Source organism: Hylobates moloch, unplaced genomic scaffold, assembly GCF_009828535.3.
Source record: "Hylobates moloch isolate HMO894 unplaced genomic scaffold, HMol_V3 SCAFFOLD_6, whole genome shotgun sequence".
NCBI lineage: Eukaryota > Metazoa > Chordata > Mammalia > Primates > Hylobatidae > Hylobates > Hylobates moloch.
Genome location: NW_026652281.1, coordinates 81,123,600 through 81,146,174, shown reverse-complemented (window position 1 = coordinate 81,146,174; position 22,575 = coordinate 81,123,600). Strand labels below are relative to the sequence as shown.

The 22,575-nt window shown below is 49.3% G+C and overlaps 2 protein-coding genes across 2 annotated transcripts; both read left to right on the top strand.

Moving 5' to 3' along the window:
• Positions 1-1,073: 1,073 nt before the first annotated feature.
• Positions 1,074-3,618, top strand: SEPHS2 (selenophosphate synthetase 2). Its single transcript, XM_032155773.2, has one exon. It carries the CDS (start codon positions 1,530-1,532, stop codon positions 2,874-2,876), a length of 1,347 nt encoding a protein of 448 aa, XP_032011664.1. The 5' UTR covers positions 1,074-1,529; the 3' UTR covers positions 2,877-3,618.
• Positions 3,619-15,304: 11,686 nt separating this feature from the next.
• DCTPP1 (dCTP pyrophosphatase 1) lies at positions 15,305-22,093 on the top strand. The gene is made up of 3 exons (XM_032155851.2): positions 15,305-15,504; positions 16,218-16,328; positions 21,126-22,093. The coding sequence occupies exons 1-3, from the start codon at positions 15,404-15,406 to the stop codon at positions 21,424-21,426; spliced, it is 513 nt and encodes a 170-aa protein (XP_032011742.1). The 5' UTR covers positions 15,305-15,403; the 3' UTR covers positions 21,427-22,093.
• The last annotated feature ends 482 nt before the right edge of the window (positions 22,094-22,575 follow it).

Below are 22,575 nucleotides of genomic sequence, written 5' to 3'. Positions count from 1 at the left end.
TCACCACCACGCCCGGCTAATTTTTGTATTTTTAGTAGAAACGGGGTTTCACCATATTGATCAAGCTGGCCTCGATCTCCTAACCTCGTGATCCACCTGCCTCGGCCTCCCAAAGTACTGGGATTACAGGTGTGAGCCACTGTGCCCGGCCCCGAAAACATCTATGTACAGTTTAAAGAACAACCATGTACCACGTACCCACCACCAGCCCAATGAACAGAATTAAACATAGCCCAGAAGCTCCCTATGTAGCTCTCCCTAGAAATAGCCCTTATGCTAAGTTTTCTATTCATTTTCTTGTCTTTTAAAAAAGTTTTTATCAGCTGGGTGTGGTGGCTTATGCCTGTAATCCCAGCACTTTGGGAGGCCGAGGCCAGCAGATCACCTGAGGTCAGGAGTTCAAGACCAGCCTGGCCAACGTGGTGAAATCCTGTCTCTACTAAAAATGCAAAAATTGGCCGGGTATGGTGGCACACACCTGCAATCCCAGCTATTCAGGAGGCTGAAGCAGGAGAATCACTTGAACCCGGGAGGTGGAGTTTTTAATAGATATTGGCAAACTGCCCTTCATGGCTATATAAGATATATATTTTTTTACAGATGTATATATATTTACAGAGATATAGAAATTTTAGAATAGACCAGTCCTATGTAACCTACTCTGTTCCACAGATGGATGAGTCAACCGACGCGGAAAGTGACTCCACACAAAGCTGGTGGGAAACACCATTAGAATCCATGCAGGTGTCTGGACTTTCAGTCCTAAATCTCTCTCTTTTTTTGTGTGTGTGTGGGGGGGGGGGTGTTTGTTTGTTTGTTATTGTTGTTTGCTTTTTTAGAGACAGGCTCTCGCTCTGTCGCCCAGACTAGAGTGCAGTGGCGCGGACACAGCTAACTGCAGCCTCGACCTCCTGAGTCCTAGAGTTCTTGAAGTTCCTGTTAACATTTCATTATATTGATGCTGCCTGCAGTTTGCTTACTTAATTGTAGTAGTTTAATTTCTAATTTCTCATGCTTTCTGTTTTTTCCCTTGGGCTATTTTGCTACCCTGGATCGATCATGTGAGCTGTCAGGTGACCTTTGGGACAATCCTGCCGATCATGAGACCAATCTTCCCTCGTCTACAATTTGCTGGACTTAGAAAAGTCACTGGAAGAGAGCAGAGTTTCGTCAGCCACTGCCAAGAAACCATTTAAATTACTAAGAGAGCGAAGGAAAGCACGTGACGTTCTGCAATCGCGTTGCAAGCGGTTTTGCCAGCCGGAGGTTGTTGCACCTTTTAGAGTCTAGGAAGCCCGCCTCTCGGTGGCAGAGTCGTCATTGGATGTTGCGGCTGTCAATCACCAGGGCTATAAATAGGGGAGTCCGGCGGCTCTTCTATCAGGAAGATTGCGCATGCCGTGGATGTGACGGCTTGAGTCGCGCTAGGGAGAATCCCTGCAGGTAATATTTGACTTTTACTTCATATTAACCTGAGTGGAAAATAAAAGGGCCCTCTTCTCCCCTCCCTTCCCTGCCGGGCAGGCGCGATGGCCGTAGCCTCGGCGACGGGCGCCTGCGGAGAGGCGATGGCAGCGGCGGAAGGCTCCTCGGGCCCGGCGGGATTGACTCTGGGCTGGAGCTTCTCGAACTACCGGCCCTTCGAGCCCCAGGCGTTGGGCCTCAGCCCGAGCTGGCGGCTGACGGGCTTCTCCGGCATGAAGGGCTGAGGCTGCAAGGTCCCGCAGGAGACGCTGCTCAAACTCCTGGCGGGACTGACGCGGCCGGACGTGCGGCCCCCGCTGGGCCGGGGCCTGGTGGGCGGCCAGGAAGAGGCGTCCCAGGAAGCCGGCCTGCCAGCAGGAGCGGGCCCCAGCCCCACCTTTCCAGCCCTGGGCATCGGGATGGACTCCTGCGTCATCCCCCTGAGGCACGGGGGCCTGTCACTGGTGCAGACCACGGACTTCTTTTATCCCTTGGTAGAAGATCCCTACATGATGGGGCGCATAGCTTGTGCCAACGTGCTGAGTGACCTCTATGCCATGGGGATTACTGAGTGTGACAACATGTTGATGTTACTCAGCGTCAGCCAGAGTATGAGTGAGGAGGAACGTGAAAAGGTAGCGCCACTCATGGTCAAAGGCTTTCGGGATGCGGCTGAGGAAGGAGGGACGGCTGTGACCGGTGGGCAAACGGTGGTCAACCCTTGGATTATAATCGGTGGAGTTGCCACTGTAGTATGCCAGCCAAATGAGTTCATAATGCCTGACAGCGCCGTCGTTGGGGACGTGCTGGTGTTAACCAAACCGTTAGGAACCCAGGTTGCTGTCAATGCCCACCAATGGCTGGATAATCCTGAAAGATGGAATAAAGTAAAGATGGTGGTCTCCAGAGAAGAGGTGGAGCTGGCCTATCAGGAAGCCATGTTCAATATGGCTACCCTCAACAGAACTGCTGCAGGTTTAATGCACACATTTAATGCCCATGCGGCCACAGATATCACAGGCTTTGGCATTCTAGGACACTCCCAGAACCTTGCAAAACAACAAAGAAATGAAGTGTCCTTTGTTATTCATAATCTGCCAATAATTGCCAAGATGGCTGCCGTCAGCAAGGCCAGTGGACGGTTTGGGCTTCTTCAAGGAACCTCAGCTGAAACCTCTGGGGGATTACTGATTTGTCTGCCAAGAGAACAGGCGGCTCGCTTTTGTTCTGAAATCAAATCCTCCAAGTACGGAGAGGGTCACCAAGCGTGGATCGTTGGCATTGTGGAAAAGGGAAACCGAACGGCCCGCATCATTGACAAGCCGCGAGTTATTGAAGTCCTACCTCGTGGGGCCACAGCTGCTGTTCTTGCCCCTGACAGTTCAAATGCCTCCTCTGAGCCTAGCTCGTGAGATGAAAGAACAGAAGTTGTTTGGACCTTAGAGCCATTGTCCACAATCACGGATGGTTCTCAAGAGTTGATTATAAGAAATTTCCAAAGAAGGCTGCCTGCATAGTGGTTCCGGCTGCCCTTTCTAGGTGATTGGAATCAGCCCATCTAAAGCAGTCTTTATGTGCATTCCGAGGCCAGAGTAACATTTTGAACTTTGGGGGAATATTTGTTCATCACTTGGGTAGAAGAGGAGCAAAAATACCTCTTGTTTTCTCTTTCCAAAGTAAGATGAGGCTATTCCAGGTTGAGGGATTTTTTTTGCACTGGGTTGATTAATTTCTGCACAGGGAGTGAGATTGTTAAAATAACACACAAAGTAAATTGCAAAATGAAAAAAATTTAGATCAGAAGCAAATGAGTTTTGGACCAATACTGTTGATAAATCTAAATTGTTAAGAGAGATCTTATAATGCAACATCAAATTCTTTATTCAATTTTACTGAAGTAAAAAAACTGGCTCTTTCCTGCTCTGGACAAGAATTGAGCAACTTGTCTGATGACTGGGAAAGGAGAACCTGCAACCATCTGACTTGGTCTCTGTTAATGACGTCTCTCCCACTAAACCCCATTAAGGACTGGGAGAGGCAGAGCAAGCCTCAGAGCCCAGGCCTCGGTGGTCACTAAGATGTTAAGTCTTTTGCTGCAAATTCCTGGTGATTTGATCAATAAAGAGTAATTTCTTGCTAAATAAATAAAAGAAACCTTGTTGAAAAACTATTCTGACTAACGTTTGGTGGTTTGAAATTCAATACAGTCTTATAAAATGAACCAGCTGAACATTGAGTCTGGTATAGCAGAGAGGGTGTTTTCCCTGATGCTGGTGAATTGGGGGATTTAACACCCAGATTTAGGGTTGCACCTTCCCCCTGAGATGACAGAAAAGGACTCAAAGCAGGCATACGTTCCAAGCGTTAGAGAGTGGGGCAGGAAATAGCAAAAGAAAGGTGTCAACAATTCTTGAAAGATGGAAAGGAGGTGGAAGAGGGGTAACTGACTTAAAGGAATCCTTCATAGTAGGGGAAGACAAGAAGCAAGAAGATGTGCTCGGAAGATGGGGTAAGGGCTAGGGATAGAAACATACTAGTTGAGAGTTTATACACGGTAATTAGATCTCTGGCGTTCTCCACACTCTTATTTCACACAGCCAGATGACTGCCTCTCACCTACGCAGGTAAAGTTGGGAGCACCACATACAGCAGAGGATAGGAAGCCTAACTGAAAAAATAAAAATTAAATGAGACTGCCCAGCCCCCTTCCTCAATTAGCTATTCAAATACTGGCCAGGAGACTGAGGTTGGAGAACCTTGAACCCGCAAGGCAGAGGTTGCAGTGTGCGAACACTGCAGTCCAGCCTGGGCGACAGGAGTGAAACCCTGTCTCAAAAGAAATAAATAAAAGCCCAAAATCACTGTACCACAAGGCCTACTAGGTGAAAGCCTTTATTGAATGATGTTAAGCTTTTTTTTTTTTTTCCCCTGGACAAAGTCTCGCTCTGTTGCCCAGGCTGCAGTGCAGTGGTGCGATCTCAGCTCACTGCAACCTCTGCCTCCCAGGTTCAAGCGATTCTTCTCCCTCAGCCTCCCAAGTAGCTGAGATTACAGGTGTGCGCCACCACGCCCGGTGAATTTTGTGTTTTTAGTAGAAAATGTGGTTTCACCATGTTGGCCAGGCTGGTCTCCAACTCCTAACCTGAAGCAATTTACCCACCTCAGCCTCCTGAAGTGCTGGGATTACAGGCGTGAGCCACCGCGCCCAGCTAATGTTAAGCTTTTTAATGCCTCATTCTTAAATATGAGCAGTCAAGGATCACCAGGCATGTGAGGAGAGCCTCCAACTTAAAACAGAAAAAGGAAACTCAGAGGGACAATACAGGGAGTAGGAAAAAAGATAAAAAATATCCACAAAGCAATACTTAAGAGAACCAGCCACTTAGAATATAAAGATAAAGCTAAAACGAAATTTTTAGTAGAGAGCTGGGCACGGTGTCTCACGTCTGTAATCCCAGCATTTTGGGAGGCCAAGGTGGGCTGATCAGCTGAGGTCAGGAGTTCGAGACCAGCCTGACCGACATGGTGAAACCCCATCTTTACTGAAAATATAAAAATTAGCCAGGCTTGATGGCATGCACCTGTAATCCCAGCTACTCGGGAGGCTGAGGCAGGAGAATCACTTGAACCCAGGAGGCAGAGGATGCAGTGAGCCGAGATCATGCCATTGCACTCCAGCCTGGACGACAAGGCAAAACTCTGTCTCCAAAAAAAAAAAAAATTGCTAATAGGAGACATAAAGTTGCAAAAATTTATCAGAAAGTAGCCCCAAAAGGCCAGGCGCCTTACTCACACCTGTAATCCCAGCACTTTGGGAGGCCAAGGCGGGCTTGAGCCCATGAGTTCAAGACCAACCTGGGCAACATGGCGAAAACCTGTCTCTACAAAAAATACAAAAATTAGCAGGCATGGTGGTGTGCACTTGTAGTCCCAGCTTCTCTGGAGGCTGGGGTGGGAGGGTCACTTGAGCCTGGGAGGTGGAGGCTGTAGTGAGCCGAGATTGCACCACTGCAGTCACCACTGCAGTCCAGCCTGGGTGACACAGAGAGATCCTGTCTCAAAAAATAAATAAGCTGGGCGCAGTGGCTCATGCCTGTAATCCCAGCACTTTGGGAGGCCAAGGCAGGTGGATCACGAGGTCAGGAGATCAAGACCATCCTGGCTAACACGGTGAAACCCTGCCTCTACTAAAAATACAAAAAATTAGCCGGGTGTGGTGGCAGGCGCCTGTAGTCCCAGCTACTTGGGAGGCTGAGGCAGGAGAATGGTGTGAACCCGGGAGGTGGAGCTGGCAGTGAGCCAAGACGGAGTCACTGCACTCCAGCCTGGGTGATAGAGCAAGACTCTGTCTCAAAAATAAATAAATAAATAAGAAAGTAGACCATGTAGCCATAAAAAAGAATGAGTTCATGTCCTTTGCAGGGACATGGATGAAGCTGGAAGCCATCATTCTCAGCAAACTAACACAGGAACAGAAAACCAAACACTGCATGTTCTCACTCATAAGTGGGAGTTGAACAAATGAGAACACATGGACACAGGGAGGGGAACATCACACACCGGGGCCTATTGGGGGGTTGGGGGCAAGGGGAGGGAGAGCATTAGGACAAACAGCTAAAGCATGCGGGGCTTAAAACCTAGATGACAGGTTGATAGGTGCAGCAAACCACCATAGCACATGTATACCTGTGTAACAGGCCTGCATGTTCTGCACATGTATCCCAGAACTTGAAGTAAAATTTTTTTTTTTTTGAGACGGAGTCTTGCTCTGTCCCCCAGGCTAGAGTGCAGTGGCGCGATCTCGGCTCACTGCAAGCTCCGCCTCCCGGGTTCACGCCATTCTCCTGCCTCAGCCTCCCGAGTAGCTGGGACTACAGGCGCCCACCACCACGCCCGGCTAATTTTTTTGTATTTTTAGTAGAGACGGGGTTTCACCGTGTTAGCCAGGATGGTGTCTCGATCTCCTGACCTTGTGATCTGCCCGCCTCGGCCTCCCAAAGTGCTGGGATTACAGGCTTGAGCCACCGTGCCCGGCCGAAATTTTTTTTAAAAGTAGCCCAAAAAGATGCACAATAAAATAAAATCTATAAAGATCAAATGAGGCAGGAGGTTCAACATCCAAGCGGAGTTCTAGAAAAAGGCAGTAAAGCAGATGAAAGAAAAAATATTATCCAAGTTTTCTGGAACTTAAAAGTTGTAAACCACATACCTCTTGAATTCCTAGCACAGTACATTTTAAAAGACCCATGCTAATTTTATTAAATTTCAAAATGCCAGGTATGAAGAAGAGATCCTAATAATAATGACAGCAAATGTTTATATAGCACATACTCTGTGCAGGAAGTAAGTGTTTTATACGTATTAACCCAATCTTTTAACAACCCCAATTTGCAAATGAGGAAGCTGAGGTATACGGAGAATAAGAAATTTGTCCAAGGTTGCATAGTCAGTCTTGTAGGCGGTCTGACTCCAGAACTCATGCTTCTGATCACTATGATCACATACAAAGGTGTGGGAATAATGACACACCTTTGTATGTCATCATGACATCAGACTTTGCAACCTCAAATTGGAAGCTAAAAAACAACAAAGCAGCCAGGCGCGGTTGCTCACACCTGTAATTCCAGCACTTTGGGAAGCCGAGGCAAGAGGATCACTTGAGCCTAGGAGTTTGTGACCAGCCTGGGCAATACAGTGAGATCCTATTTCTACAAAAAAAAATAGAAAATTAAGTTTAGGGCCAGGCGCGGTGACTCACACCTGTAATCCCAGCACTTTGGGAGGCCAAGACGGGCGGATCATGAGGTCAGGAGATCAAGACCACGGTAAAACCCCGTCTCTACTAAAAATACAAAAAATTAGCCAGGTGTGGTGGCGGGCGCCTATAGTCCCAGCTACTCGGGAGGCTGAGGCAGGAGAATTGCTTGAACCCGGGAGGCGGAGGTTGAAGTGAGCCAAGATTGCACCACTGCACTCCAGCCTGGGTGACAGAGCGAGACTCTGTCTCAAAAAAAAAAAAAAGAAAAAGAAAATTAAGTTTAGCCAGGCGTGGTGGCATGTGCCTGAGGCCGAGGCACAAGGATTGCTTGAGCAACAGAGTGAGACCCTGTCTCAGAAAAAATAATTTAAAAACACACAAAAAAGTAAAGCAATGCCTTCAAAATTCTGAGGGTAAATGATAATCTCTGTAGAAGTCTACAGCAAGCCACATTTTTCAAATAAGTAGAATAAAGATATCTTGGGGCATGCAGGGTATCAAAATGGCTTCATCCCATGTACTTTTTCTCAAGAAACTACCAGAGGATATGCTCCAACAAAACAAGGAAGCAGGCCAGGCGCGGTGGCTCACGCCTATAATCCCAGTACTTTGGGAGGCCGAGGCGGGCAGATCAAGAGGTCAGGAGTTCAAGACCAGCCTGGCCAACATGGTGAACTCTTGTCTCTACTAAAAATATAAAAAATTAGCCAGGCGTGGTGGCGGGGTGCCTGTAATCCCAGCTACTTGGGAGGCTGAGGCAGGAAAACCACTTGAACCCAGGAGTCAGAGGTTGCAGTGAGCTGAGATCATGCCACTGTACTCTAGCCTGGGTGACAGCAAGACTGTTTCAAAAAAAAAAAAAAAAAAAAAAAAAAAAAAGAATTGTTCCTTTCTGCTAGTATGTAAGCACCAGGAAGGTAGGGATGTTCAGTATCACCAGCGGCTAGAACAGTGCCTTGTCCATAGGTACTGACCCTTTCTTTTCACTCTTCTAGGGCTCTTGGTGTCTGCTGCAATTGAAGCTGGTACCACTTTTTTTATTTGAGACTGTAACCCAGACTAAAGTGCAGTGGCACAATCATAGCTCACTGCGGCCTTGACATCCTAGGCTCAAGTGATCCTCCCACCTTAGCCTCCCCTGAGCAGCTGGGACTAGAGGCACACACCACCACACCCAGCTAAGTTTAAAAGTGTTTTTGTATAGATGGGGTCTTGCTATGTTGCCTAGGCTGGTCCCTGGCTTCAGACCAGGCATGGTAGCCTGTAACCCCAGCACTTTGGGAGGCCAAGGCAGGCGGATCATTTGAGGTCAGGAGTTTAAGACCAGCCTGACCAACATGGTGAATCCCTGTCTCTACTAAAAATACAAAAAAAATTTAGCCAGGCATGGTGGCACAGGCCTGTAATCCCAGCTATTTGGGAAGCTGAGGAAGGAGAATGGCTTGAACCCAGGAGGCTGAGGTTGCAGGGAGACAAGATCACAGAGCTACACACTAGCTTGGGTGACAGAGCAAGACTCTGTCTTTAAAAAAAAAAAAAAAAATAGAAAGAAAGCAAGAAAAAAAAAAAAAATCCTGGTTTTTCAAGTGATCCTCCTGCCTTGGCCTCCCAACGTGCTGGGATTACAGGCATGAGCCACTGTGCCTGACCCTATTTCCTTTTAGGAGGAAGTTTAGGAAGGCTTTTCAGAGGAGGTAGCCTTGAAACAGGGCTCTGCAGGATGGGTGGCATTTGGATTTGGATGTGCACAGAACGGGGCGGGCATTCCAGATGAAGGGAACCGAGGAAGCAAAGGTGGGGAGGGAAGAGTCGGGAACATCTGTCTGGACTTCCCCAAGTGTGTACGGGGACAGGATGGAAAAGCAGGTTGGAAGAAAACTTCAAAGGGTGTCGGGGACTCTCTGGCCTGAATGAGCTAGGCTGGAGATTCCTAAAAGCCTCTGTTATGACTCTCCCTGAAAAATTTAAGAACAAATATTCTGAATTATAGCAGCACCTTTTCTCCCAGTAGTGGAAGGATATGCTGCAAGCATGGCCTGCCCGCCTGGCCCAATCCATCCATCCTGCCATTAAACCTTTATTGGCTTGCACTGGAAAAACACCTTTGATTTGAAAAGACTCAGGCATCCTGTCTCTCGGGAAGATAGGCTCATAAAGGGCTAGTCACTGGGGCACAGTGGCTGATGCCTGTAACTCCAGCACTTTGGGAGGCTGAGGCAGCAGGATCACTTGAGTTCAGGAGTTCGAGGCTGCAGTGAGCTGTGATTACACCACTGTACTCCAGCCTGGCCAACATGGTGAGACCCCGTCTCTAATAAAAATGCAAAAATTAGCCAAGCATGGTGGCGTATGCCTGTAGTCCCAGCTACTCGGGAGGCTGAGGCAGGAGAATCACTTGAACAGAAGTTGCAGTGAGCCAAGATCGTGCCATTGCACTCCAGCCTGGGCAACACAGCAAGACTCCATCTCAAAAAAATAATAATAATAAAATATAAATAAATAAGTAAGTAAACATTAATAATATAGAAAACATCTCACTGTGTTGTCTAGGCTAGTATCAAACTCCTGGGCTCAAGCAATCCTCCCACCTCAGCTTCCCAAAGCGCTAGGATTACAGAAGTGAGCCACCATGCCTGGCTCCAAATCTTGGTCTTTTCTGCCTAGATTCTTGTGTTAGTTATTCATCTTCAGTTCCTTGACTTTCAGTATTGTCTAAATGATTGAGACTGCCACATCTGAATGTCTAGCCCTGATCTCTCCTCTAAACCTTAGATTCGAAACTTCACTGCCAACTCACCATGCCTCTTCAACTTGCCTTGCCCTAAACCACACACCTCAGGCCATACGTGTGCAGTCCTGCCCCTCATCTTTTCCATCCCCAAATCAGTCACCAACCACCCACCGGGTTGCCAAACCCTCAAAATCTGTAAGCCATTCTACCCTGTCTCCCATCCCCCATTCAAAACCAACAAAAACCTCCAGATCTACCTTCAAAATACGTTCCCAAGACATCCACTTCTCTCCATCTTCACCCATCATCACCTGGCTCAAGTCACCATCATCTCTTGCCTGGACAACAGCAGTAACTCATCCCCCTGCTTCTACTCTTGCCTCCTCCAGTTCTTTTTCTTTTTTTGGAGACAGAGTCTCACTCTGTTGCCCAGGCTGGAGTGCAGTGGCACAATCATAGCTCCCTGCAGCCTCGAACTCCTGGGTTCAAATGATCCGCCCAAAATATGACCACTTTCCTGCTTAAAACCCCCTGAGGCCGGGCGCGGTGGCTCACACCTGTAATCCCATCATTTTGGGAGGCTAAGGCGGGCAGATCACCTGAGGTCAGGAGTTCGAGGCCAGCCTGACCAACACAGTAAAACCCTGTCTCTACTAAAAATACAAAAATTAGCTGGGTGTGGTGGCACATGCCTGTAATCCCAGCTACTAGGGAGGCTGAAGCAGGAGAATTTCTTGAACCCGGGAGGCAGAGGTTGCAGTGAACTGAGATCGCACCACTGCACTTCAGCCTGAGCATCAGAGGGAGACTCTGTCTACAAAAAAAAAAAAATCTAAAATGAAACTCGTGGTGAATTGGTCTGATCTGACCTCTTTTTACTTCTCCTACACCGTACACATGCAACCACTCTCTCTTTTGCTCACTACCTTCCTGCCACACTGCAATATGCCAAGCCTTTCCTGCATTAGGCATTGGTTGTTCCCTCTGCCTAGAACTCTATTCCCCTTGATTTGTCCTCAGCTTAAATGTCACTTTCTCCAAGGCAAGTAACAGAAAACCGAACTAAAAGTAGTTTGACCATTAAAGGGATTTATTTTCTTAAATAGCCAGAGTCCTAAATTAGAGTATTTCTGGAACTTGTACAATAAGTGGCTCAGCAATGTTAGGAAGGATCAAGTTCCTTTCTACCTGGCTGACTTGCCAATTTCAGCCTGAGGACTAAGTTTCCTCTCAATCCTCTCTTCACATACCAACATCTAGATGTAGAAACATCCTGTGTCTTTTGTGGTTTTGTTTGTTTGTTTGATTTTTTTTTTTTGAGACAGGGTGTCCGTCTGTCATCCAGGCTGGAGTACAGTGGCCTAATTATAGCTCACTATAACAAACTCCTGGGCTTAAGTGTTCCTCCCACCTTAGCCTCCTGAGTAGCTGGGAATACAGGTGCATGCCACCATGCCTAGCTAATTTTTTTTTAATTTTGTGTAGAGTGTCGCTCTGTTGCCAGGGCTGGCCTCAAAAGATCCTTCCGCCTCAGCCTCTGAAACTGCTGGGATTACAGGCATGAACAACCATGGCCGGCCCATGTAATTTCTTTAAAGAAATAAGAAGAACATTTCCCAGAAATTTCCAATAGACTTCCTCCAACTTGGCCAGGCAGTGGCTCATACCTGTAATCCCAGCACTTTGGGAGGCCGAGGCAGGGAGATCACGAGGTCAGGAGATCGAGACCATCCTGGCCAACATGGTGAAACCCCGTCTCTACTAAAATACAAAAAATTAGCTGGGCGTGGTGGCACACGCCTGTAGTCCCGGATACTCAGGAGGCTGAGGCAAGGGAATCGCTTGAACCTAGGAGGTGGAGGTTGCAGTGAGCTGAGATTGTGCCACTGTACTCCAGCCTGGCGACAGAGCGAGATTCTGTTTAAAAAAAAAAACAAAATACTTCCTCCAACTTATTATCCATCCATAGCATGCTCATTCATAAACCAATCAGTGACCAGGGCAATGGGAACACTATGACCAGTCAGGCAGAATAATCAAGTGGAGGAGCGTGGACCCCAGAACAAAATCAAGATTCTGTAAGTGGCTAGGCGCGGTGGCTCACGCCTGTAATCCCAGCACTTTGGGAGGCAGAAGGGGAGGATCACTTGAGGTCAGGAGTTCGAGACCAGCTTGGCCAACATGGTGAAACCCCATCTCTACTAAAAATACAAAAATTAGCTGGGTGTAGTGGTGTGCACCTGTAATCCCAGCTATTCGGGAGGCTGAGGCAGGAGAATCACGTGAACCCAGGAGACGGAGGTTGCAGTGAGCAGAGATCACACCACAGCATTCCAGCCTGGGCGACAGAGTGAGACTCCTAAAAAAAAAAAAAAAAAAAATTCTGCAAGAATAGAAGAGGAGCCAGGCATGATGCTCATCTATAGTCTTAACTACACAAATGAGCTGTGATTGTGCCACTGCACTCTAGCCTGGGCAATAGAACCAGACCCTGTCTCCTCCTCAAAAAAAAAAAAAAAAAAAAAAAAAAGAATGGAGAAGAGGAAAAAGAGCAATTAAGTAGGTAACCTACAGTGCTTACTATATATCTTCCTGGACCATGCAATCTAAACATGCCCCCAATCACTTTTCATAGTATGTATGTATGTATTTATTGAAACAGGGTCTCACTCTGTCGCCCAGGCTGCAGTGCAGTGGCGTAATCATGTCTCACTGCAGGCTTGACTTCCCTAAGCTGAGGTGATCCTCCCACCTCAGCCTCCCAAGTAGCTGGGACCACCGGTGTGCAACACCACGCCCAGATTTGGTGACTCTAGCTTGTCACCCAAGCTAGAGTACAGTGGCACAATCTCGGCTCACTGCAACCTCCATCTCTCAGGTTCAAGTGATTCTCGTGCCTCAGCCTCCCGAGTAGCTGGGACTACAGGCGTGCACCACCACACCCAGCTAAGTTTGTATTTTTAATAGAGACAGGGTTTCACCATGTTGCCCAGGATGGTCTCAAACTCCTGACCTCAAGTGATCTGCCCACCTCTGCCTCCCAAAGTGCTAGGATTACAAGCATGAGCCACTACGCCCAGCCTTTCATAGTGTTTAAAATACAGTCACATTTATTTTTTTCATAATATTTATCGCCATTTCAGGCAATACATCATAGGGTCTAATAACAGACTGTGAAGCCAAACTGCCTGGCTTTGACGCCGGCTCTACCACTTTACTAGCTGTTAAGTTATTTAACCTCTCAGTTTCCTTATCTTTTTTTTTTTTTTTTTTTGAGACGGAGTCTCGCTCTTTCGCCCAAGTTGAAGCGCAGTGGCACGATCTCGGTTCACTGCAAGCTCCGCCTCCCAGGTTCACGCCATTCTCCTGCCTCAGCCTCCTGAGTAGCTGGGACTACAGGCGCCCGCCACCACACCCAGCTAATTTTTTGTATTTTTAGTAGAGACGGAGTTTCACCGTGTTAGCCAGGATGGTCTTGATCTCCTGACTTCGTGATCCGCCCGCCTTGGCCTCCCAAAGTGCTGGCATTACAGGCGTGAGCCACAGCTCCCGGCCTCAGTTTCCTTATCTTTAAGATGGGGATGACAACAATATTACCTACCATATAGGGTTTTTGTGAGGATTAAATTAGTTGCTATGAGGATTAAATACGTAAAATGCTTAAAACAGCTACCCCAGTTACAGTTCATTCCTGAGGTCCCACTGTATTCTGGAGACACTCTTGTATCCTTATAATAAATTCCTTGTGGCCAATGGGGGTGGCTCGTGCCTGTAATCTCAGCACTTCGGGAGGCCAAGGCAGGAGATTGCTAGAGCCCAATCCAGCAATCCTGGTTCAAGACCAGCCTAGGCAACATGGTGAAACCCTGTCTCTATAAAAAATTAAGAAAATAAAAATAATAGATTTCTTTTTCTTGCTAAAACCAGTTTAAACTTGTTTCTGTTGCATGTATCCAATCTTTTTTTTTTTTTTTTTTTTTTTTTGAGACGGAGTCTCGCTCTTTCACCCAGGCTGGAGTGCGGTGGCGCGATCTCCGCTCACTGCAAGCTCCGCCTCCCGGGTTCACGCCATTCTCCTGCCTCAGCCTCTCCGAGTAGCTGGGACTACAGGCGCCCGCCACCACGCCCGGCTAATTTTTTGTATTTTTAGTAGAGACGGGGTTTCACCATGGTCTCGATCTCCTGACCTCGTGATCCGCCCGCCTCGGCCTCCCAAAGTGCTGGGATTACAAGCGTGAGCCACCGCGCCCGGCGCATGTATCCAATCTTAACTGCTGGATAATATCATTTGTATAAATATACCTCCATGTACCCATTCTTCCATTGATAGTCATTTTATTTTCAATTTTTTTCACTCTTAGAAGCAAAACTGTAATGAACTTCTTGCATGTGTCTCTCTGCGCATATTCATTAATTTCTCTAGGGCATATACCTAGAATTGCAATTGTCACAGCATTGGGATTTTAATTTCCAAAATCTGACTCTGCCTTTTCCTGCACTTTCTTACGCTTTCACTTCCAGCAAGCTGGAAGCCTTTTTAAACATGTGGAAATCAGAGATAGTAGCCCTAATAAGGGTACAATAATAAATCATTCTTTGCAAGACTACGCCTGTTCTAGGGTTTCATAAAGATCTCTGCTCCTCCCATGGCCAATAACTCAGTGGTTCTGATTTGAAAGCAGTACCTCTGTGACTCGCCACCTCGCGTATTCCCCGGTGTGAGTGAGCCTGGAGTTCTCGTGTGTGGGGTGGAGGAGCCGTGCTGGGGGCCCATGAGGCTGGAGAGGCCGGCACAGGCCAGACCATAACGGGCCACGTGTTTCAGGGCAATGTACGTTGCGCTGGGGCTTACTGCCTTCCTTAGGACAGGGATGGGGAGACCTCCATTATTTCAACCACAGGACACAGCGATGGCAGGGAGCTGAAGTCCTACTGCCCTCTGATCTTACTCCACTCTTCCCCTTCAATCCCATCCAAATAGTATGGAGGTTGGCCTCGAGGGTTCTCAACGTCCTTAAGCCCTGAGAGATTTAATACCTATGCATAGGGCCTTTCATTTATAGGGTTTTCCACCTGACGGACCCTCTTCCGCTGCCATTTCGCTTTGGCGCCCTCTGGCGCGCATAAAGGAAGTGACGCGCCTGCGCTTCCCCCGCCCTCTGCCCTTCGTCTCTTCCCCGGGTCGAATTGGTACCTATACTTTTAGACACAGGGCGTAGCGGAATTCCGGGGCCGAAGACTAGAAGCGCGCGCTTAAAGCTCCCTCAGATTGGTCCAGTGAGGGAAGGGGAGGGCTGTAGCAAACTCCACAAAAGTCATTGGTCTCTTTCCTCAGGCTCCGCCCCGTAAGGCAATAGAGAACTCCCGTAATTGGTCGGAGCTCTGGAGGCGGGGCTTCGGGCCTGGCGCGTGGGTTTTCCGTGAAGTCGCGGCTGCAGCGGGTGGGCGGCATGTCTGTGGCCGGTGGGGAGATTCGTGGGGACACGGGGGGAGAGGACACTGCTGCTCCCGGCCGGTTCAGCTTCAGCCCAGAGCCCACGCTCGAGGACATGTAAGCAGGCCTGGCCCAGCTTGGGGTGGGGAAGTCGCCCCTTTCTCCCGCGTTTTGGGGAGGGTTCCTCCACGTGGTCGGGAAGCGGGCTGGCAGCGGGGCTCGGGTCCTGGCTCTGTGGGCTGTCCCTGGGTGAGCCTTCTTACCTCATCTCCAAAATGGGCGCAGCGGTGCACACCTGAGGCAAGGGAAATTGGGTGATGCCTCCGAGTGATAACTAGGTACGCCCTTCAGCCTAGCCCTGGGAAGATACCGGCACCCGATACCGCCTCTGCTTTCCCGGCGCCGGGGGTACGAGAGGGGCAAACGAAATGCTGAGAGGTGGGAGACATTATTTCTTGCTGGAGGAGGTCAAGAAAGGCTTCTTAGAGGAAGGACCTGTGGAACTACCTTCTGTAAGAGAAATTGCATTTTGATGTGCGGCGATTCCAGGTGGAGGAAACTGCAGAAGTAGCAGCAGGAGATGGAATAATGAAAAGGGTTTTGTTAGTTTTGGCGAGATGTTAAGGGCAGCTCAGGGGCACGCCCATTTTATAGATGAGGGAACCAAGTTCCGGAAAGAGGAAATGACCTGCACAATACCATCCAATGAATTAGTTGCAGAATCTCCTGGTCCCAGGCCCCCATTACATACTACTGGGGTAGCTGCCTCTAGCCCCTGCATCACCCTCTAACCCGGAAACTTGGGCTTACACTCCTTTGTCCTATTTCAGCCGCCGCCTCCATGCTGAGTTTGCTGCAGAACGAGACTGGGAACAGTTCCATCAGCCTCGGAACCTCCTCCTGGCCTTGGTTGGGGAAGTGGGGGAGCTGGCAGAACTCTTGTGAGTAGATAGAAAGCTTCCTGGTAGAGTCTTGAGTTGTAGGGGAGGGGAGGGGAGCATTTATTTGGTCTTCAAACATTCATGGGTTCAATTTCCCCTCCTGATTGCAAGGCTCTTTGCTGTTGTTGGGGATGCAGAGAGGACTCACGGGTCCCTGCCCTCTAGGGGCACTCAGCCTTCTGGAAGAGAGAGGTGTGAGGTGTGAAAGCATCAGGGCAGGTCCCGTCTAGGAAGAAGCAGTGGCAACAACCCCTTTCCCGTTTTTTGTTTTTTTTTTTTTTTTTTTTGAGACGGGGTCTCTGTCGCCCAGGCTAGAGTGCAGTGGCTCAATTTCGGCTCACTGCAACATCCACCTCCCGGGTTTAAGCAATTCTGTCTCACCCTCCCGAGTAGCTGGGACTACAGGTGCCCCCCACCACGCCTGGCTAATTTTGGTATTTTTAGTGGAGATGGGGTTTCACCATATTGGTCAGGCTAGTCTCGAATTCCTGACCTCAGGTGATCCACCCGCCTTGGCCTCCCAAAGTGCTGGGATTACAGGGGTGAGCCACCACGCCTGGCCCAACAACCCTTTTCCTCTGCCTCTGGGGCTGAAAGGAAGGTATTCTGTAGAGGACCTGCCTGTGGCATTCCAGACATGGGAACTACATTTGCAGGGGCAGTGAGGCAAGAAAGGGCAAGTTCAATTCAGGGAGAATCTGATGCTCCTTCATTGTAAGCATCTCGGGAAAAATCAGGGATTTGGGATCTGTTTTCTCTGATGTGTCCCAAGTGCCCAGGGCATAGTAGGTGCTCAATAGGCACGTGTTGGATGAGTGATAGTGCTGTGGAGGAGAGGGGTGGGAGTTGAACCCACGAAGATAGGATTAGGGCTAGAGTGTGATGGAGAGTTTGGACAGAAGACCTGACCAGATATGAGTGTTGGAAAGGTCACTGTGTCTACAGGGTGGATTGGATGGATCACTGAGAGAATGGGGCAGGGGACACCAGAGAGTTGGCTGGTGTAGATCAGGCAAGAGGTGATGAGCCCTAGACCAGGACAGTCATTTTTTTAAGAGAAAGGGTCTCACTCTGTTGCCGAGGCTGCAGTGTACTGGTGTGATCATAGCTCACTGCAGCCTCAGGAGCTCAAACGATCCTCCCACCTCAGCCTTCCCAGTAGCTGGGTCTACAGGCGTGTGCCACCACCAAGCCTGGCTAATTTATTTTTATTTTTTGTAGAGATGGGATCTCTCACTGTTGTTGCCCAGGCTGGTCTCAAACTCCTGGTCTCCAGTGATTCACTCGCTTCACCCTCCTACAGCACTGGGGTTACAGGTTGAACCACTGCACATGGCCTCATGACAGATTTATGAACATCACCTGCCGGGCACAGTGGCTCATGCTTGTAATCCCAGCACTTTGGGAGGCCGAGGTGGGTGGATCATGAAGTCAGGAGATCGAGACCACGGTGAAACCCCGTCTCTACTAAAAAAATACAAAAAATTAGCCAGGCGTGGTGGCAGGCGCCTGTAGTCCCAGCTACTCGGAGAGGCTGAGGCAGGAGAATGGCGTGAACCCGGGAGGCGGAGCTTGCAGTGAGCCGAGATTGCGCCACTGCACTCCAGCCTGGACAGAGTAAGGCTCCGTCTCAAAAAAAAAAAAAAAAAAAACCATCACCTATGTGCTAGGTCTTCTAGAATTGAGATATGGCCTGGAACAAGGCAGAAAGGTTTCCACCTTCACAGTGGAAGGAAACTGACAGTAAATCAGTAATCTCATATTAGATCTGGAATTAGGACAAGTTCTATGAGGAAAAGAACACAAGGTGATGACCCAGCCTGGCCAACATGGTCAAACCCCGTCTCTACTAAAAATACAAAAATTAGCCAGGCATGGTGGTGGGCGCCTGTAATCCCAGCTACTCAGGAGGCTGAGGCACAAGAATCACTTGAACCCAGGGGGCAGAGATTGCAGTTAGCCAACATCACACCACAGCACTCCAGCCTGGGCGACAGAGCAAGACTCTGTCTTAAAAAAAAACAAAAAAGGGGCCGGGCACGGTGGCTCACACTTGTAATCTCAGCACTTTGGGAGGCTGAGATGGGCGGATCACGAGGTTAGGAGATCGAGACTATCCAGGCTAACATGGTGAAACCCTGTCTCTAGTAAAAATACAAAAAATTAACTGGGCGTGGTGACGGGCACCTGTAGTCCCAGCTACTCGGGAGGCTGAGGCAGGAGAATGGCGTGAACCCGGGAGGCAGAGCTGGCAGTGAGCCAAGATTGTGCTGCTGCACTCCAGCCTGGACAGAGTAAGGCTCCGTCTCAAAGAAAAAAAACAAAAACAAAAACAACAACAACGAAAAAGGTCCAGGTGTGGTGGCTCATGCCTGTAATCCCAGCACTTTGGGAGGCCGAGGCAGGCAGATCACCTGAGGTCAGGAGTTCAAGACCAGCCTGGCCAACATGGTGAAACCCTGTCTCTACTAAAAAATACAACCATTAGCTGGGCATGGTGGCACGCCCCTGTAGTCCCAGCTACTCGGGAGGCTGAGGCAGGAGAATCGCTTGAACCCCGGATGCAGAGGTTGCAGTAAGCCAAGATTGTGCCACTGCATTCCAGCCAGGGTGACAGAGCAAGACTCCGTCTGAAAAAACAAAACAAAACAAAAAAGACCAAGACAAAAAAACAAGACAAAAAAGACCTGGCCAACAGGCCGAAACCTGTCTCTACTAAAAATACAAAAATTAGCCGGGTATGGTCACAGGCGCCTATAATCCCAGCTACTCAGGAGGCTGAGGCAGGAGAATCGCTTGAATCTGGGAGGCAGAGGTGGCAGTGAGCCAAGATCACGCCATTGCACTCCAGCTTAGGCGACAGCAAGACTCCGTCTCAAAAAAAAAAAAAACCCGGCTGGGTGCAGTGGCTCACATCTGTAATCCCAGCATTTTGGGAGGCCAAAGTGGGCGGATCATGAGGTCAGGAGATCGAGACCATCCTGGCTAACACGGTGAAACCCCATCTCTACCAAAAATATAAAAAATTAGCTGGGCGTGGTGGCGGGTGCCTGTAGTCGCAGCTACTCAGGAGGCTGAGGCAGGAGAATGGCGTGAACCTGGGAGGCGGAGCTTGCAGTGAGCCAAGATCGCGCCACTGCACTCCAGCCTGGGCGACAGAGCAAAACTCTGTCAAAAAAAAAAAAAAATCCACAAGGTGATGAGCCAGGAGGTGATATCTAGGCTGAGCCCTGAATAACAGGAAGGAACTAGCCCTGGGAATGATGGGGGATGGGGAAGAGTTCAAGGCAGAGGGAGCAGTGAGTGCAAAAGCCCTGTGACAGTCTGGCCTGTGTGCAAGGCAGAACAAGCCAAAGTGGCCTTAGGCGGGGAGTGAGAGTGGTGGGCAGTGGCATTGGAAAAGGCAGGCGTCAGCCCATGCAAGACAGGAGGGCTTTGTCAGGAGTTTAGATTGTATTCCAAGCACAGTTTGGATTTTAGCAGAGAAGGGGAAAAATATAATTTGTGGGGTTTTGTTTTGTTTTGTTTTTGAGACGGAGTTCTGCTCCTGTTACCCAGGCTGGAGTGTGATGGCGTGATGGCGGGTCACTGCAACCTCCGCCTCCCGGGTTCAAGCGATTCTCCTGCCTCAGCCTCCCAAGTAGCCGAGATTACAGGCATGCGCCACTACGCCTAACTAATTTGTATTTTCTGTAGAGATGGGGTTTCACCTTGTTGGCCAGGCTGGTCTCGGACTCCTGACCTCAGGTGATCTACCCACTTCAGCCTCCCAAAGTGCTGGGATTACAGGCATGAGCCATGGCACCCAGCCGATTTTTTTTTGTTTTGTTTTGTTGTTTTTTTGAGACGGAGTCTTGCTCTGTTTCCCAGGCTGGAATGCTATGGTGCGATCTCGGCTCACTGCAACCTCTGTCTCCCAGGTTCAAGAATTTCTCTGCCTCAGCCTCCCGAGTACCTGGGATTATAGGCGCCCACCACCACGCCCAGCTAATTTTTTTGTATGTTTAGTAGAGACGGGGTTTCACCATCTTGGCCAGGCTGGTCTTGAACTCCTGACCTTGTGATCCACCTGCTTCAGCCTCCCCAAGTGCTGGGATTACAGGCATGAGCCACTGGGCCAGGCCTGATTTGTGCTTTTAAAAGATGGTGTGGGCCGGGTGCGGTGGCTCATGCCTGTAATCCCAGCACTTTGAGAGGCCGAGGAGGGCAGATCACCTGAGGTCAGGAGTTTGAGACCAGCCTGGCCAATATGGCAAAACCGTGTCTCTACTAGAAAAACAAAATTAGCCGGGCATGGTGGCACATGCCTGTAATAGCTACTTGGAAGGTTGAGGCAGGAGAATCGCTTGAACCCGGGAGGCGGAGGTTGCAGTGAGATCGCGCCATTGCACTCCACTCCAGCCTGGGTGACAGAGCGAGACTCCGTCTCAAAAAATAGAAAAGATGGTTTGGGCAGGAATAGAAGATGAGTTAGCTGGGAGACGAGTGGGGAGGCTTCTGCAGTGGTCCAGGTCCGAGGTTTGGTCTGGGGTGGTGATGGCTAGGGCTGGAGAGAATTAGAATTGGGCCTCAAAGCTTTGTCTCAACAAATGAAATGTTCTTTTGGCCACTCCTTGGCCCAGGGAGAGTCACAGACATCTTGGTATCATCTGTTGGGGTCTCTTCCCCACCCGACTCTTCCCAGGGCCCAGATTAGTTGGGTCGTCCTTGGAGGTGGGTGTTATTACTGCAAGGATTGGCAGAGCCCATTGCCCCAGGTTACATCTGAGTGTGTGTCTGTCTGTGTTCTGCCCCTAGTCAGTGGAAAACCGATGGGGAACCTGGCCCCCAAGGCTGGTCCCCCAGGGAACGGGCAGCCCTTCAAGAGGAGCTTAGTGACGTCCTCATCTACCTGGTGGCATTAGCAGCCCGCTGCCGTGTGGATCTGCCACTAGCAGTGCTCTCCAAAATGGACATCAACCGGCGACGCTACCCAGCCCATCTGGCCCGCAGCTCTTCCCGCAAGTATACAGAATTGCCCCATGGGGCCATCTCTGAAGACCAGGCTGTGGGGCCTGCGGACATTCCCTGTGACTCCACAGGCCAGACCTCAACCTAGAAAGATGGCCACAGGACTTGCAACTCAGGGTGGTGTCTGAAGAGCAGAGAGTGGCCTGGCCCTGGAGCCTTTTTCTAGTCTTTTCCGAATAGATCATGGGCCTGAGGCCTCCACTTCTTGAGTTCTGAGGCCCAGCAGCCTCTAGAAGGTAGCCTCCTGGTGTTCATTCTCCCAGTAAAATGGTTTTGGGCAATAACTTCTAGATTCTTCCTGGATGGCCAGGGAGGCTCTCTGTCTCAGCAGGTGATGGCGGGGGGACCAGGGGTGCCTCTGAGCCCCATTCCCATGTTTCCCTGTTGTACCTTTTGCCTTCAGGGCAGAGAGATCTGGTTTCTAGCAAATTCCCAGCAGGATATCATGTAAGTTCCTTCCCCCTCTTAGAGATTGAAGGCTGTAAGAGTCCAGATGGTGGAGCCAGGCTGTCTGGGTTCAAATGCCATCTTTGACACTTGCAAGCTGAATGACATTACTCAAATTAATCGTTCTGCACTTCAGCTTCCTTGTCTATCAAATAAAAAGAATAGTACCTGCCCAATAGGGTTGTGAGGTTTCAATGAGTTATGTGAGTGCTCAGGGCGGGGCCTGGCACGTAGTAAAGTACACTTGGTAAAGTACGCTTGGTAAGTTTTGCAGCAGTTACTGTTATTACCTGTTTTCCTTTTTTTTTTTTTTTTTTTTTTTGAGACAGAGTCCTGCTCTTGTAGGCCTGGCTGGAGTGTGGCGGTATGATCTTGGCTCTCTGCAACCTCTGCCTCCTGAGTTCAAGCGATTCTCATGCCTTAGCCTCCCAGTAGCAGGGATTACAGGCACCCACCATCACGCCCAGCTTTTTTTTTTTTTTATTGTTTTGAGACGGAGTCTCACTCTTTCGCCCAGGCTGGAGTGCAGTGGTGCGATCTCTTGGCTCACTGCAAGCTCCACCTCCCGGGTTCACACCATTCTCCTGCCTCAGCCTCCCAAGTAGCTGGGACTACAGGTGCCCACCACCACGCCTGGCTACTTTTTTGTATTTTTAGTAGAGATGGGGTTTCACCGTGTTGGCCAGGCCGGTCTTGAACTTCTGACCTTAGGTGATCTGCCCGCTTTGGCCTCCCAAAGTGCTGGGATTACAGTATTTGTGGGATGCAAAACCCATGTACGTGGAGGACC